Source organism: Drosophila gunungcola, chromosome 3R (assembly GCF_025200985.1).
Source record: "Drosophila gunungcola strain Sukarami chromosome 3R, Dgunungcola_SK_2, whole genome shotgun sequence".
Classification (NCBI taxonomy): domain Eukaryota; kingdom Metazoa; phylum Arthropoda; class Insecta; order Diptera; family Drosophilidae; genus Drosophila; species Drosophila gunungcola.
The window spans coordinates 26,098,410-26,114,305 of record NC_069139.1 but is presented as its reverse complement, the minus strand read 5'-3'; the positions used below and the strand labels follow the sequence as shown (position 1 = coordinate 26,114,305).

Sequence of the window (15,896 nt, the reverse complement as noted above, 5' to 3'; positions counted from 1 at the left end):
TTCTAATAATATTTTCATAAAATTCAATACATGTTTTCGGTTGAGTGCATTTGACAGCGCCACAATGAGAATGTGCTGTCATGGGGGCTCCAATTGAATTCTCGTGCCCACTTTAATTGCAATTCGTGTTAATTTCGCCGGCGAAACTTGGGTTAACAACCACTTGAGGCGGCCAGCTGCCACTTCATCGGTCATTATGGTCAGCCATAAACAAATCAGCAAACAAAGTGGCCGCCACCTGCCACCTGCCACATGCCACATGCCGCCTTTCGACGGCCACGTCGCCACTTTGCACACCCACTTTTCGCACAAATTGCACGTTGGGCGCCACGAAAAGTTGCGACCCCAAGGAAAAGGAAGCGGAAAGCCGCCCAGCGAGAAAAGCGAAGGCAAACAAAGGAGAGGGCTAAAAGAAAATCATTCATTATCATGTCACGTCAATCGAAAAACAATCTAATGACTGCACATGATTTCTATCTCAAATAGGTTGGACAGGAGGCTGGAAAAGGAGAAAATAAGCCGGCAAATCGCCCAGTCACATACGCAGGCAGTTTACTCACACATACCCACAGAAGTGGTTGAAAAGTTTGCGGCCAAACGTTTATTATGCATTAGCCATGCTTAAACGGTTAAATCAACTGTAAATCTCTGTGCCCACAATAAGGTCGTTGGGGGCGGCCTTGGATGGGCGGTCAACTGCACAAGTCAAGTGTGAACTGTGTGTGGATGAGTGTGATTTGATAAATCACTGCGATATTGTGCTCGTGGGTGCGGTGCTTATCGGAAACTAAGATACCATGGCGGGTAGGCTTTTCCAGTTGATTAGCGAGTAAGAGTTCAGGTTTCAATTCAGTCATCATTTTCTTAGGCAAAAATGGAACTCCCCGAATTGAATCAAATCTCAAAAACAATTTAAACTTAAAAGGCTTGTCGAGTTAAGTCTAAAAGTTTACATTTATACATTTAGTTCTGGAAAGTTTATTATGTCTGTTTCAATTTATTAAAATGTACAGGTAAGTAAATAAATTTCTAAGTACTTCAATAAAAATTGACATACAGAAATGCTACGAAAATCACTTATAGAATAGTGTACGGAAGTACGGTGAACTCGATCCAAATAATCACGATCTGCATACTATTAGACTCAATTAAAAGTAGTTTTATAGGATAAGTGGTTACTATGGCACCCCCGTTTATATAATAAACTCGCAATGATTTTAAAATATCCTTTGGCTTTTATGTTGTACCGCTTAAATCTTTCAAATATGTATACTAAATAATTTTTTCGCACACAGCGCAAGACTCACCAAGTAAGTAATGATTGACGGTATTAAATTCCATGAACCCCTGGAAATATTTGTATTTTTTCCCTGAATTAGCATAAGCCTTCTTGAGGAAGCAATCAAATGTATTTATAAGTACCCTCAGCTGCCGATTCCACTGATCGACTATGGCTTCATCTACAATCTTGTTTGCTCGAAGCCACGGGATGTGAGCCTTCCGCTGATCCTTGAAGTGGAGCCGAGTGTCAAATCCAAGGACAGTGCTGCTGAGAGGCCGAAGAAAGCACACAGGGTCTCGTATCATTCGCGATCGAGCTCGATGAGTGACGAGGAGTCGGAGCCGGAAGAGGAGACCAAATACCGCTGGAACTCTCCCCGCCTGATGATTCTCTGCGAAGATGGGGACATCAACTGCGCCCTGCACTACCTCGTCGAGTCCCTTCACGATCCCTTTGCCTGCAATGCGGTGGCCACTCTCCTTTTGCAGGAATCCTTGCTCGAGGAGTTCGTGGATCGCCTAAAGGATCGCCTCGAGCCATTGAGTTCGCAGATCTCTTCACATCCGGTCTATGTTAAAACACTGGAGAGATTGGAGCAACTGCAGGCCAGGACCATTGTTGGCAATCCCAAGACCGTGCCGGCGAATGCAACTCCCATTATGGTTTTCGACCTGAGTCAGCGTTACTTGGGTGATGGGCCCACCGGGGCTATAACTCTCCACACCTTTCGCACCATGAAGGATGCCATTGATCTGCAGGCCAAGGAGCCCCTAAACTTCACCTCCGTGAGCATTTGGAACGAAAAGCTGGGAGCCGCCTACGAACTGGTGGCCCGCTTCAGCCCCCTGATCTTCCTGCTCAACTGTTTCTATGTGGATTTGAGCAACATTAGCCTGGCATTCGTATGCAACCTCAATACCGCAAAAATCGTCGACGGCTACCACTACGAGTCGTTGACCTTTAGGGAAAAGCGAAAGGCCGTCGTCCATCCCGTCGGCACCATCTGGGGAAATTTGGCCCGCGAGGGACTCCCCCTCCACTGATCTCGCCCATCGGGGAACACACTGAAACTGAAAACTTTCGATTGGCAGCTAATTTAAATTACTAGTCATTGATCGGGGTGCGCTGACTAATTGACTTTCCGGCTGGGCAGCTCAATTACCACTTTAATTGCTCAAACAAGTCTGCCCATCCCACGAGCTTTGGGTATCTCAACGGGCCTGCTCCCCGGGGATAATCAATGGAAATTGTGAGTGACTTTGTATTGTGAAATTAAAAATTCTTTCTGCGAAGTAATTCACCTAACGTGCCAATAATTTCAAAAATTTACTTTGCCCCCTAATTTCCCCTGCTCTCCAAAAGAGCACAACAAAGGCAACAAAGGAGGTTCGTGTTGGCAACATAATGTTAAGGCTGCCAGGTGAGTGGGTGGTGGGATGTGGGCGGTGGTTGGGTGGCTGGGTTGACGGTGGAATTTCAAAAATGCCATAATTACTCCACTTGCTGGCTTCTCAGAGATGGCAGTGAAAGGGAGGGGTATGGAGTGTTGGTAAAGAGGGAACTGGGCGGTCGTATTAGTGGCACATTTCGGCTTGTTGGCTGGCCAAATAATACGGGAATGACTTTGGGAAAACGGGGGGCGCCAACTTTATAATGTACTTCCGTTTGCTTTCATTCACATGGCAGCGGAATATCAAAATATTTGACATTTGCATAAATAACGCAAGCAACGCGGATATCTCGGGCCAGTGGAAAGGCAAATAAGGCTCGTACTCTTCACCCAACCGCCCAAACCACACACATATCATGCCTGGAATTGGGCAAATTTAAAAAACCAGCACATGCCATCGCCGCAGAGCAAGTAGTGGAATGGAATGGAGTGGAAGCGGAGCAAAATATGCAGCGCAGGCAGCGAAAACAAAACCGTGGAATTCCTGCCCACCAGAGCCCGGGCTCCTGGCTATGGACTCCGGCGGACGGGTGAGTCCGGTGGCCAAGGGCAAATAAGATTTGCGTGGAATTCAGCCGAATTCAGCCCGCTGCGAGGGCCTCTGGCCGCTGTGGTATTGTATAGCATGTCGGCAAAGCACGGCCTGCTCACTAAATAAACAAATTCATAAACAAACAAGTGCGAAAATATGGGACTTTGCTTAGGCCCCCGTTTGATACCCTAATGGAGCCTATCCAAATGAATTGTTCAATGTAGAAGAGCATTTTTGTGGATCAGGCAAAATATTGAAATATGACAATAGTAACGTTTTTGCTGAATAAGTCTTATATTGCTCTTACCTCTCAATTCCAAAAATGTTGACTTGCGAACTCAATTAAGTGAGAATACAATTTTGGCATAATAAAAATAGATATTAAAAAAGACAAGCCAAACAAAAAGCATAGCCTTAAAATAATAATAAAATATTATGTTACTTTCTGAATTTAAATCTAAAACCATTATTCAGCGCTAGTAAACTTATTTATTGTATAAAAAGAATTAATAGTTGTGTCAATGCATAAATTTAAACTTTGATGTTACAATTACAAAAGGATTATAAATAAGAATCTCTTATTATCGATATGAATAAAATCATAGCTTTGTGGTAACAAAAAATAATTTGTTTACTATCATCACCCAATATAATCACACAGATTCAACATAATTAGTAGGTGAAATATATTCTGAACTCCGAAGAATAACTTCTACCTTTTAATAACCTTGTCTTATTAACCTGAGCCTTAAGTTTACACTACCCCACGTTAGGGCATTGAAAAAATTCAGCGCGAAATGAAGTTTATTTATCCAGCGAATGGGCAAAAATTAGAAGCGGCTGCATGCAAATTGGCAATTAGGAAATCCTTTATTTTATGAATTTTTCGCCAGAGTGCCGATTTCATTTTCTTCATGTTGGCTCGTTCGCTTCGGTTGGGTTTGAAATGCAAATAAATGACTTCACCTCCGCTTCCACATCCACTTCCACTTCCATCCCACGGCGTTGAAGCCCCATTTAGGGTTTATTTTGGGTGTGTTTGGCACTCGAGTGCGAAGAGTGGGCGAGGAGTTCCATTTTTCACGCTTTTATTTGGCATTTTATTTTGGTAACGTATTTAATTTCATTGCTGGTTTTAGCCCACGGTAATTTTGGCCATATGAATGGGAATGAATTCTGTTGAGTGGAAGGTTAACTTCGGCAACTTGTGATGTATACAATTTAAATGGATTATTATGGGCGAATTCTGAATGGTGTTTTTATGGTATTATCCCTGAAAACAGCTACAACTTCCCCGGCAATTGCTGTAATCGAAGATTTAATGAGTTTCGAAGAGGTTCACTGCCGTTTCCGCTCAAATATCAAAACAAACTTATCCGTAAGTTTTGTTTTCTCCGTTTTTTTTTTTTTTTGGCTCCCTCTAAAGCAATAACAGACTGGCCAGAATCAAATGCGGATATCTCTTGAAAAATAAATCCGCAAGCGATAAATTTCGGCGTGCAGAAAACTCACATGGTTGGCCAGGAAACCGTTCACTTCACTTCAATTCCATTCGATTTTCGTCCGTTGGTAATTGCAAAGGCGAGGGCCACAAAAAAGGAAAATACCTGGGCAAACGCCACAAAACAAAACAAAACAAAACAAAGAAATTCTGAAAAACCCAAGGAGAGCAGAGTGGAAATCTCAGCTAAGTTGAAAGATTACATCCTGTGTGGAGACGGGACGTGGGTTGGCAACCTTAACTAAAAGTCAATTCCCAAATCAGCACTGCCAAATGACTGGGAAAGTAGCTTATTTCAATCGAACGTTTTGCGGGGCTCTGTTTAAATTGTGCAAATCCTTTTATTTTAACGACTTTAAACTTTTCCATTGTCTGCCGGCTTGCCACTTTTCCGTTTGCTCCTTTTTTGGCCCGATTGTTTGGCATTGTTTCATGCAAGTTTGATTTTCAAATCAACTGCAGGTTGCCTCCACCTTAATCCCGTCCCTTGTTCCCACTTAGTTTTTGTTTCTATTTGCCTGCCGTTGTTGTTGTTGCTGTTGTTGTTGTCGTTGTTGTTTCGCCCCACTCAGTTGTCAAAATAAAAACCTGGCAACCTGTTGCTACGGAGGATTACTCGTGCGTTGAATGCCCACATCTAGAAAAGTCGCAACCTCCCCTACCCGCTGCCCCCATATTCGTATAGAGTAAAAGTTTTCGCTTTGATATTTGATTTCTGTGCTGGCCTGCAATGCCAGAAATCAACCAAACGGAAAAAGGTTCAAATTACCGCGAGTTTTTAGCCGTTTTCCGTCGCCAACATTTTCGTCCTTCTGTTGTGACGTTTTTTTCGTTTTCGTTTTCGTTTTGGTGTTGTTTAGTGTTGTGTGCACTTTGCTTTTCGGCTTTGACTTTTATGCCATGGTGGTCTAAGTTTCGACCCAATCAGGACCTGCAAGGACTGTGAGCCGCTCCGGTGGTGAAGTGCGGACTGGAAGTTTTGACAAATATGCCGGAAAGTAGAGGCCATTGAGTGAGTTCATACCAATAGGATTACGTCTGCAGAATTGGGGCAGGCACATGGAAAAAATCACTAGAGTCGCCAAGTGTGGCCAACAGCAAGTAGTCTGCACAAAAAAGGGAACAGCTTGTTGTTTGTTTATAAACATAAGATGTTAGTTTTAGACGCGTCAGACTTTAAAAATCGTTAAAAAATGTGTTCTTTCAATAATTAAGATAACAATGTTCAAAAACATATATCTTATTATGTTTAGAATGCTAGCGGAGTTTATTTCATTCTCGAAAGTGTGTCAGAACTACGTTATCCGATTTGCTTAATGCTTAAGCTTATTATTTAAATTTAAAATATTTAAAACCCATGCATGCTCTGATTCTACGGCTTTCTGGGGAATATAGACACTTATTACGCGTTCAGTATTACCCCTAGCAATATTCCTAAAACGCGTGCACCGCTTTAACATCAGTTCAATATCTATTTAATTAATTTGAGAAACGTTGATTAAATATTAACAGGGCTGGCGTATTTATGCATGTCGAATGTCGAAGTGAGTGCCAGCCCCTTTTGAGGGATCGTGCGGTTGGCTGTATCGCCTGACAGCCATTAGGAATATTGATTTCCATATCGCAGCATTAACCAACGTCAGAAGGCAACAAAAAGTCGCATTCCCGAGCTGCAAAAAAAAGAAAGTACAGACAGGATACCAACACTCGCACACACACATATCTAAATGCGCTGACGTAATGTGAAAATTATGCGTTGTAATTTGCGCCATCAGAAGGAAACGGAAAGGCGGAAGACGACGCACTCAAACAAACAGAGGGAGGAACACGGAAGGGGGCGTCAGAAAAAAGAAAGAAAAACAAACGTTGAAAAAACACGCAGGATATTCCGAAGACGAAGAAGAAGTAGAAGAAGATATAGGCGGGCCAACATACACATTTACATATGCTTAGCTGTGTATGTGTTTGTATGCAGATGTGGACATGAAAAATTGGAACACTTTAGCAGTCAAAGCTGATTCACAGTTCCTATCTCCCCGGGCCCCGAAATTTCAGGACCCATCCCCCATTTCCTATGGTCCTTGTTGTTTTTTGGCACTTTTTCGCCATCGTCCTCTTCATCTCACTTTTTTTGCTTCTGGCCCAAAAGGAAGTTGTAAAAATAAAACATGGCACGTTCACAAGTCCCAGAAGAAAAAACCCTATAGAAAGCTGCGATTAGATGGGTTCCGACGTAGGAATACCCGCTATATTAAAAGATAAAATAGTATATTTCTAAGCACATCTGTTGCTTATTTTTCTCGATTATTACTGTTGTAGTCTGCAAGCAATTTGGCGTTAAATATCATACATAATACGCGTATTTGTCTAATTTAGAATACTTTTAATATCCAGCTATTAAGGCAATGTAATCAATAAGTTTTTTTTTTTCAAAATGAGAGTCATCGTTGAGTAATAAAACAAGATGAAAGTTTAAAAATATTAGCAAACATTTAGTGAAGGAACACGGTTCTAAAATAGGCTAGATATATTTAAATACTTTTTGTTTCTCTGAGCTGGCACTTGAACTAATGTAATTTTTAAAGTTAAGTTGCTCACAAAGTAAATTTTCTGCCAAGTCAGATTTAGGAGCTAGCCAGTGCAGCTAGATCGTTTATGTTCTGCCCAACATGTTACAAAGACACAGAAGAACACAACCTTCCCAGTCCCTCGTAAAACAAAAAGATAGGAGGGACAGCCCCAAAGGCGAAGAAAAATAACTACATGGAAATTTGTGGTCGCTGAAGAATGTGGCAGTCGAAACCCAACGGGGGCTGCCGAGGGAGAAGCTCAAATTTGCGGGCACTAAGCGTGGCATGTGGCGAACTCAGCATCAGCTTCTCAGGATCCCAGCAGCCCAAGTTCTTCGTTTTCCAGCTCCATCGGTATCCAACCTGCGTGTGTAAATGCTGCGAAATAAATTTGTGTCGCTTGCAGCGTTGGCAGAAAAGAAATGGAAATAAAAATGTGTAACAACGGCAAGAACAAGCAAAGCCTCATAAATGTTTACACCTTGTCTGGGTGGGAAACCCAGGCTGAGGTGGGTGGCCTTGGGTGGTGGGTGCTCGCCGCACGCACAAAACGTGTCAATGACGCAGGTGGAAGGGGTGGTGTGCGGCGAGTGCCGCTGATAAACGTCGTTCTAATAATGATAATGGCTGACGTTGCATCCTGTTGCACAGTGGAGCGGAAAGGTGTCGGCTCCCAAAGAGCTAATGAACTCTGAGCTTCCTGTCCTGCGCAACTTAGCCCATTATGAGCCACTCATAAACGGTTAGATCAATACAAACAAGGCTGTGTAATTTGTTTTTTAATTTCGCTCACTCTACCAATTAAAACTTCTAACGGATGCTAGACTGTTTTCAATTTCAAAATAGGTCATTTTTATTTACCATCTACTAAAAACTATTGTTATATCGTCAAAGTAATTTTTGAACTATTTAAATTAAATGAAGTGCATAATGACTCAAGTGAAGTATAAGTAATTAAAAAAATTGTCAATAGAAATTTATAAAGTGAAAAGTTTGTCTTTTTAAGTGTATCAACCAGATTACCTTCTCAGCTAGTATCACCATATGAAAGGAACTATTTAATTTTGAATTTATTCTTTGCCAAATGTACAAAAAATTAATAACATTTTCAACATTTTTCAACCAACCTTCGTTTTCATACTGAATTATGTAAGTCTTAAGCCATTTTTTATTTACATACAGAAATTTAGAAATTCACTCATTACATTAAGGTTGGCTCTAAATTAGTCTCCACTGTGCCAAACTTGTTTGCCACACATTTGTTTCATTGTTTTATCCACCCTACTGTGCCGCAACTTTCTGCTATTTTATGCTGTGCAAATACAATGGACAGCGAGAGACATTTAAAATTTTCGTCGAGCTGAGTACATAATTTGTTTAATGGTGATTTATTGTCTGGCTGCTGGCGCCTCGCTCTAACAAATGGTAAAAATTTGCAAATTCTTTTTCCTTGCTTTTCGGGTAGGATAAATGTGCATTATTCTTTATGTTCCGTATTCCTTTCACTTGGCCCAGCTTTTTTGTGGTTCTACTTTTCCATTGGCCAGCCTTCGCCTCGTTTGGCACAACTTTGGCTAATTTTTAAAGTTTTTTATTGTCCACGTTTTCGGATACGTATCTATTCAACCATAGCACATTTTGTATCTCTCTTCTGGCTTTTTATGTTTAATTAAAATAGTTTTTGCACCAGTTTAATGAGCTTAACTAATTTGCAGTTGGGTTCGACAGCTAAATATGTTGCAACTTTTTATGAATGCAAAATGCACGCGAGGCAGGACATCGCAATGGGACATAGAGCTAATGAGCATGGGTAATTAATGTGAAAATTTAAACGACGCATATTTGCCATAATCAGTGCAAAAATGTGGCGAACAGAATTTATGGCTATTCTAAAAACTTTTAATTCTATCCTTTTTAACACTATTAGTGAAACGGTATTTTAAATTGAGTTTACAAGATCTCATAAAGTGTTAGCTATCACACTCTTAATTAGCCAACAAAAAGTCCTGATCTGGCTCTGGGCTTATTAACAAGGCTAGCAAATAAATAAATAACGCCAAAACCCTCACATTCTGAAATTAAATTTGTTTGGATTCGGTTTGGTATGTGCGGCGCAATTAAAGCAAAGGCAACAGCTTGAAAATGAATATTCGGTATCGCGGTGTCGTTGCGTACTGAAAATGAAATTAATATTAAACAATGCGTGACATTTTTTGCAACAAACCAAAGGCAAGCGAACGGGCTCGTAGAATGTATGGAACCAACAACCGCACCTCGTTAAAATTGTATGCCAAAATGGCAGCATATATGTGTGGCCAAAACAAACAGCCAACAAGAAGCCGTTTCGAAAAAGTTAAACAAGCAAACATGGCACAAAAATATACAGTAAAAAAGAAGCACAATGAAAAGAAGCAACAAAAAAATAATGAACGGAAAACTCCCTAGAGAATCAAAAATTCAATTTAGCAAAAGCCTTGGGATAAACTTTGTTTTAGTTTTGATTGAGAGAAAATTAACGGCGAATGCATCATAACTCAAAGAAAAAATATGGATAATGACTAATTATAACCTTAAAATGTAAATATTAATCAATGCCACATATGTCAAACCGCCCACCCAGCACTAAATGTGTTACAAATGAAATATTTAAATAAATTTCAGACCCACAAACATTTTGACATTTTTCGCACTGACAAAGTGCCGCAGAAAGTTGCAAATTGTGGTTATTGTGGGGACAACACAAAAGCTCCAAAAAGACGAATAATTTCAAACGAAACGAGCGCCCAACTCGATGACTTGCATTGGGGAATGCGTTAAAGTTTTAAATTCAGAAAAAGTTGTTACCCAACATGGGCGTTCGAAAAAACTTTCGATTCATTATCGCCATGGCGATGATGATGACAAGCCTCGGGGACAGTGGGTGGTCGGCCTTTTTTTTGCAGCATTTGAAACGGAAGCGATTTCATCAAAAATTCATATTAACTAATTGGATTTGATGCCAGTTTGCATATTTTGTGTGTGTCCTTCGCAGCGGATATTGCCCGTCGAGCTCATCAGGCCGCCCTTCCGTTAGGGGCAGTCGTAATTTAATACACAATGTTTATTATAAATTAAAAATTCATTTACACACATGTCACCAAAGGACGTGCCTATCGAAAACCGAGTGTGCTCACCGGCGGTTTTCTCCCACGGAATTGCTTACCTACAAAGAACAGAGATAAATATAACTATGTTAATATGAGTGAAAAAGGTTAAGTATATCTTTAATGTTTACTTTATCTTAAAAGCTTAATAATAAAAGGAGCTTATACTCTAACCGATTTAAGGCCGAACATCGAAAGGTCACTTATGCAAAAGCCATATTATTGAAGTCCAGATATAACAAAAAACTTACAAATGATGAATAATTTTTATACATTTATTGTATTTATTGAGCTTATTCAACCCCTCCTAGTGGTGAATACAAACAACCAAAACATGAACAAAACTTCACTGAAACTTTTCATATTTCAAGAAGTAACTAAAAGGCGTATGGTCCTAACAACTTAATAAGAAAAGTAGATGATTCTGTAACCGATTTAGGGCTTGCAATTCAAAAAGTCAGACAAGATATTACAAAAAAACATAGAATTTATGAGTGATTTTAATAATTTCACTATTGAAGAATTAAATTATTGCATATATTGTGCTTATAAGCACTGTTATTCAACCCCTCCTAATGGTGAATACAAACAACTAAAACTTGAACCAAACCCCACTGAAACTTTTCATATTTCAAGAAGCAACTCAAAGGCATGTGTTTCTAGTCAAACTATTCTACCTATTCTAACTATTCTACCTTTCACCCTGCTTTCCTGACAAACTTACTAAGAGAGCCGAACTTTAATTCTGCCGCCTTTTCATTAGCATTCAAGGCGGGCAACGTTTTCCCAGCAGAAGCGATGAATAAAATAACAAACATGGCGAGCGGCAAGAAAAATAAAGCCTTAAAAGGCGGGTTGGGGAAAACAAGGCGAAAATGTGTCAGTTAAAGTGGCGTATACACAACATGTGGGCGAAAGCAATGAACTCCGCGAAAAACTTGGCTCAGCTCTTGACTCAACTCTTTTGGGCCGTCTCTTCGTCCCTTTTCCATTACTTGCACGCGCCAAAAAGGAGAGCGAAGAAAACGTGGCAAATATTGCAAAATATTAAAAAAACCAGGAAAATATAGAAAACTCTGCTGCCAGTGGCAGTAAAAACAGAAGAGGATGAAGTGGCGCAGCGGGGGGCAGTAAAAAGAGCTACAAAATAGCATAGAAAATTAATAATCGCGCAATTTTTGCGCCAGTAAACAATGAGAAAGTCTTGGCTCGTTAGTTTCCTCATTATTCTGAATTTTCAACTTGCTCTATCTCCCTGCACAAGAGTTTCCCCGGCCCCTTCCTCCGTAAGCGTTTTCTTTGTGCCATGCCCCTTGCAGTTCCAGTCCAAATCCCAGAAAAGGACAAAACGCAACGCGCGACTGAAAATGGGACGCCGGCAAACGAGCCTTGAGGTTGTGGGCTTGGGCTTTGAACTGAACTGAACTGGGTTTTCGCTGGGCTGGCTGAGACAACTGTCTGACAAGATGGAGTACGCGATTTCACCGGAAAAATAATAATGAAAAATGCGATTTAATATCATTTTTCATAAGAACAAATTTTGCCAGTCTCTTCCGCCGCTTCGCATTCCGTTTCTGCCCTTCAAGTGGAGTGCAAATGAAGTGTTGTAGCTAAAAAAGTTCATGGAGCCCTAATGGATTTCAGTTTTGTCATATTTTCAGCTTATGCAATCGTGAGAAAAAACCCAAAGGAAATTAAAGATGATGAAATATCGTTGTGAAATTGTTGAACCTTTGGGTCTAAAATAGATTTAAGGTATGCCATTGCTGAGATTTTGAAATATCATGCTTAGAATTTGATTGTCAAACAATTATCAATAGCTAAATACAATATCTAAAATGGTGGCATATTGAATAATCGCTTTTATATATTTAAAGCTATAAAAAATATATTAAAGCTATAAAAAATAGTAAACTTGTTTCATGTTTTAATTTTTACAAATTTTTAAAGAAATTACGCAACGCTGGTGATTTGTAATCTTGAAAAATATTTAAGGTTGTCCCAATTGGAAAGCTAAGAAGTTGCTTTTTTCAAAAATATTTTTTTTTTTGAAAATAGGAAGAAAAGTAATTATTCCAATGGTAACCTCAGAAGATAGTCATACAGTTATACTGATATATTTTTAACTTCACTTTATTTTATCATACTGTAAAGATCTGCTGATCCATCTGACATCTTGTTAGCAACCACATTGATTAAAGTAGAGCGAGTTATAATCTTCCATTGTTTTTAAATACAGCAAAAAATTGAAATAGTTAGCTTATAATTTATTTAATGTTAAGGCAAGAAGAATTTGACGAAGAATCTTCAATAACAGATGAGCAAATGTATTTACTCAGACAACCTATTGTCGAGGCCGGCAGACAAAGAACGACTGAAACAAGTTTAAAAGGCAGTCATGTAAATGTTGCCGAACTGATAGAGGCAGTCGCAGTTCCCATCGAAACTGCTGGCCAAGAGAGTACAACCGAAAACAGGGAAACAAAATCAAATTACAAGCTGGCAAAAAAGGAAAAACGTCGAGCAAAGGGCAGGCAACCAACAAGTTTTCCTGGGTGTCGACTCGAATTCGCATTGGAGGCGAAACGACAACTAAATTATTAATGCACAATGAACTTGAAGCGAGACCAGCTCGGGCAAGCGGCAAACCAGAAAATATGGCCAGAGAAAAAGTTGAAAATATATGTACGGCATATGAAAGTGGGTATCTGGGCGAATGCAAATGACATTAACTTGGCCGGGAGTAGGGCAAGGACAAGGGCAAGCAACGCTGGAAAAGTAAGCAACAAAAAGTGAAGAAAATTATAATACGTGGACAAATTGCGTAAAGTACAGGTGGTCGCTCGCTTTGTTCTTTTTGCTGTCAATTCGTTTTGCATTTTAAATCAACATTTGTTTTAGTCACATTCCTGCTGTGCTTCTCATGTTTTTTTTATTTTGATATGCATTAAAAACTTTTCAACTTACTTATATAATTTTTCATGGGAATTTCACCTTTTGAAGTTTGGATATGAAATGCGTAATGATTTTTTCATCGCTGTTAAATAAACAATTGAGAGGGGGGGTTTGCCAAACTTTTCCAGGAGAACCCCTCATTTATTATACACTCAGCTGGATGAAAAGGCACCCAAAACCGCTTGCGTGTATGGGACTAATCAAATTCTGTCATTTAATTTGGCCAACTTCCAGGGCCTAAAGGTTAAATGTTGCTAATGCGAAGGGGATGCTAAAACCTTTGGGGTGACCATTAGCCATTTAATTTATTGCATGGAGTCTCTTTAGAGGCAAATACTCCCATAAATCTTTCGTAAGTGTAATGTGAATGTGATCCTTTCAATTTTAAGTATTAGTTTTAGGGTCAGTTTTCAAGCAATAAAACAATAATAATTCTGAATTATGCAAACAATTATTTATTTTCCTCATGTTTATAAATATATTCATTTTCAGGCTTTTATACCCTTGCCGAGTGTTTACAAATTTCAGTCAGAAGTTAGCATCGCAGTGAGGCATACATTTCCGAAACTATAAAATTCAATATTGATCAGCAGGATTCGTACCGTCTGTCCGTTTGTCCTCCTGACAGGCCGCCCGTTTCTATGCAAATTAGTTTCTCAGTTCGAAAGCAAACTTTTTCAAAAGTATTATTTTATAGCAGGTAGTATATAAGTTGGAATGGGCTGCATCTTACGACCATATCCTAAGGCTTTTGTTCATTATTTTATTTTTGTAATAAATCCAAGTGTTGACAATGTTTTCTTACTTGCTAGTTTCCTCTAATATATAAATATTCCTTAATTTAAATATATTTAAAGGTATTCGCCAACGGCTTAAACAATTTTAAATTTTGTTGTTATCTATATCTAAATATGCAGCTTGACAATTCAAAAAGTTGCCCACTTTCAGGATTAGAACTAACAAATAAATATTTAATCACGCATGACCTTTTGTAATTTAATTGTTGTCTTGAATAGACAAGAAAATCGTATTCAAGAATTTCAGGATTAGAACTAACAAATAAATATTTAATCACGCATGACCTTTTGTAATTTAATTGTTGCCTTGAATAGACAAGAAATTCGTATTCAAGAATTTTTGACACCTAGTATAAAAAACGCATAAATATAAATATGATAATCTTTCCTCAACAATTTTCACTTAAATTGAACCTGGCTACGTACCAAAAGTATTCAATTCATAGGACAGCGTACCAAATTCGCCACCCATAAAGGGCATAAGCCCATTGCGATTACCTGACCTGACCCGCAGAAATAACCAATTCATATTCAATTATCAACGTTCTGAGAGGGCTAAATTTATTGGTGGAGCGTTCGCATAGTTATGTGCTCGTGGCCCATAAGCTGCTTAACTATTTTAATTTTCAACGTGTAAGGGTCATTTTTGCCGTTTCGTATATAAGCCATATGCGGGGGGATGGGCTCACCTTTGTGCGATTTTTCAATAAATTCCCGGGCTTTGTTGGCGGGCTCAGAAAAAGATATCCAAAACACGTGACAGATTTGCTTGGATTACATACGCATTACACACACACAGCCACAACCTCACTACCACACAAAGCCACAGCACTACACACTAGCGTGTGTGTGTGTGCAAGAATATCTGTGGATTAACTTCAAGAGGAGCCGCACAATTCAATGATGGGTTTGTTGTTATTTCTGTTGATATCCTTAAGGATGCACTGCGAGAGCGTTGGCTAGATCGCGTTTCAAATCAAGCATACGCCTGGGCGCCACACCAATCAAGCATACGCCACCGAGCCGCACAACCGACGCACGAGAGTCACAGCTGGAGTCAGAGTCACAGGCACAGTCACAGTCACAGTTTCGGTCACAGTGGCGGCAGTAACGTTACTCACTGAGCGATAAACACAACTGAAGCCCACGAGCACGGCGTTCGAAGTGGCGATGGGTGATGCCAGCAGTGACGACGACCCCGCAAAAGCTCGGCCACTCGCGGAAAAAGCCGAGCCGAACTGAGCTGAGCTAGCTCGGAAAATTGAAGTCTAAGAGACTGGCCGTCTCTTTAAAGAGAGAGTCCTTTGGGTGCGTCTGCCTACGGACATGCGCAGTGGGCGCAATCTCACCAACGGCGAACGAGTGGCTCTTCCAGTGCCTTACTTTGTCCCGTGAATTCGTCCCAAAAACAAACAGCAACAGCTGTTCCGAGCGGCGGAAAAGACCCAAAAAAGCTGTCCTCGTTGTTGTCGGCTTGCTCTGACGCACTCTCCCGATACTCCCCGATTTCAGGCTACTTGTGTGTGGCGTGTCTTAGGTCAGAAACGTCGGCATCCAAAAGTGGGTAATGGCGGTGGCGGTGGAGAAACCTTTGCCGGTGTTGGCAGAATTTTTAATTATGATAAATGCCCATTCATAAAAATGAGTGGCATACATTTGCGTTGCG

General features: G+C 40.0%; 2 protein-coding genes across 2 annotated transcripts in view; one reads left to right on the top strand and one right to left on the bottom strand.

Moving 5' to 3' along the window:
* LOC128257999 (hemicentin-2) overlaps positions 1 to 15,381 on the bottom strand; it is a 71,014-nt gene extending 55,633 nt beyond the window's left edge. The window contains exon 1 of the mRNA XM_052989383.1: positions 14,920 to 15,381. The gene's annotated coding sequence lies outside the window, so the exon portion shown is untranslated. The remainder of the gene's footprint in view (positions 1 to 14,919) is intronic.
* LOC128258005 (uncharacterized) lies at positions 901 to 2,578 on the top strand. The gene is made up of 3 exons (XM_052989395.1): positions 901 to 1,013; positions 1,296 to 1,310; positions 1,380 to 2,578. The coding sequence occupies exons 1-3, from the start codon at positions 1,006 to 1,008 to the stop codon at positions 2,323 to 2,325; spliced, it is 969 nt and encodes a 322-aa protein (XP_052845355.1). The 5' UTR covers positions 901 to 1,005; the 3' UTR covers positions 2,326 to 2,578.
* Positions 15,382 to 15,896: the final 515 nt, after the last annotated feature.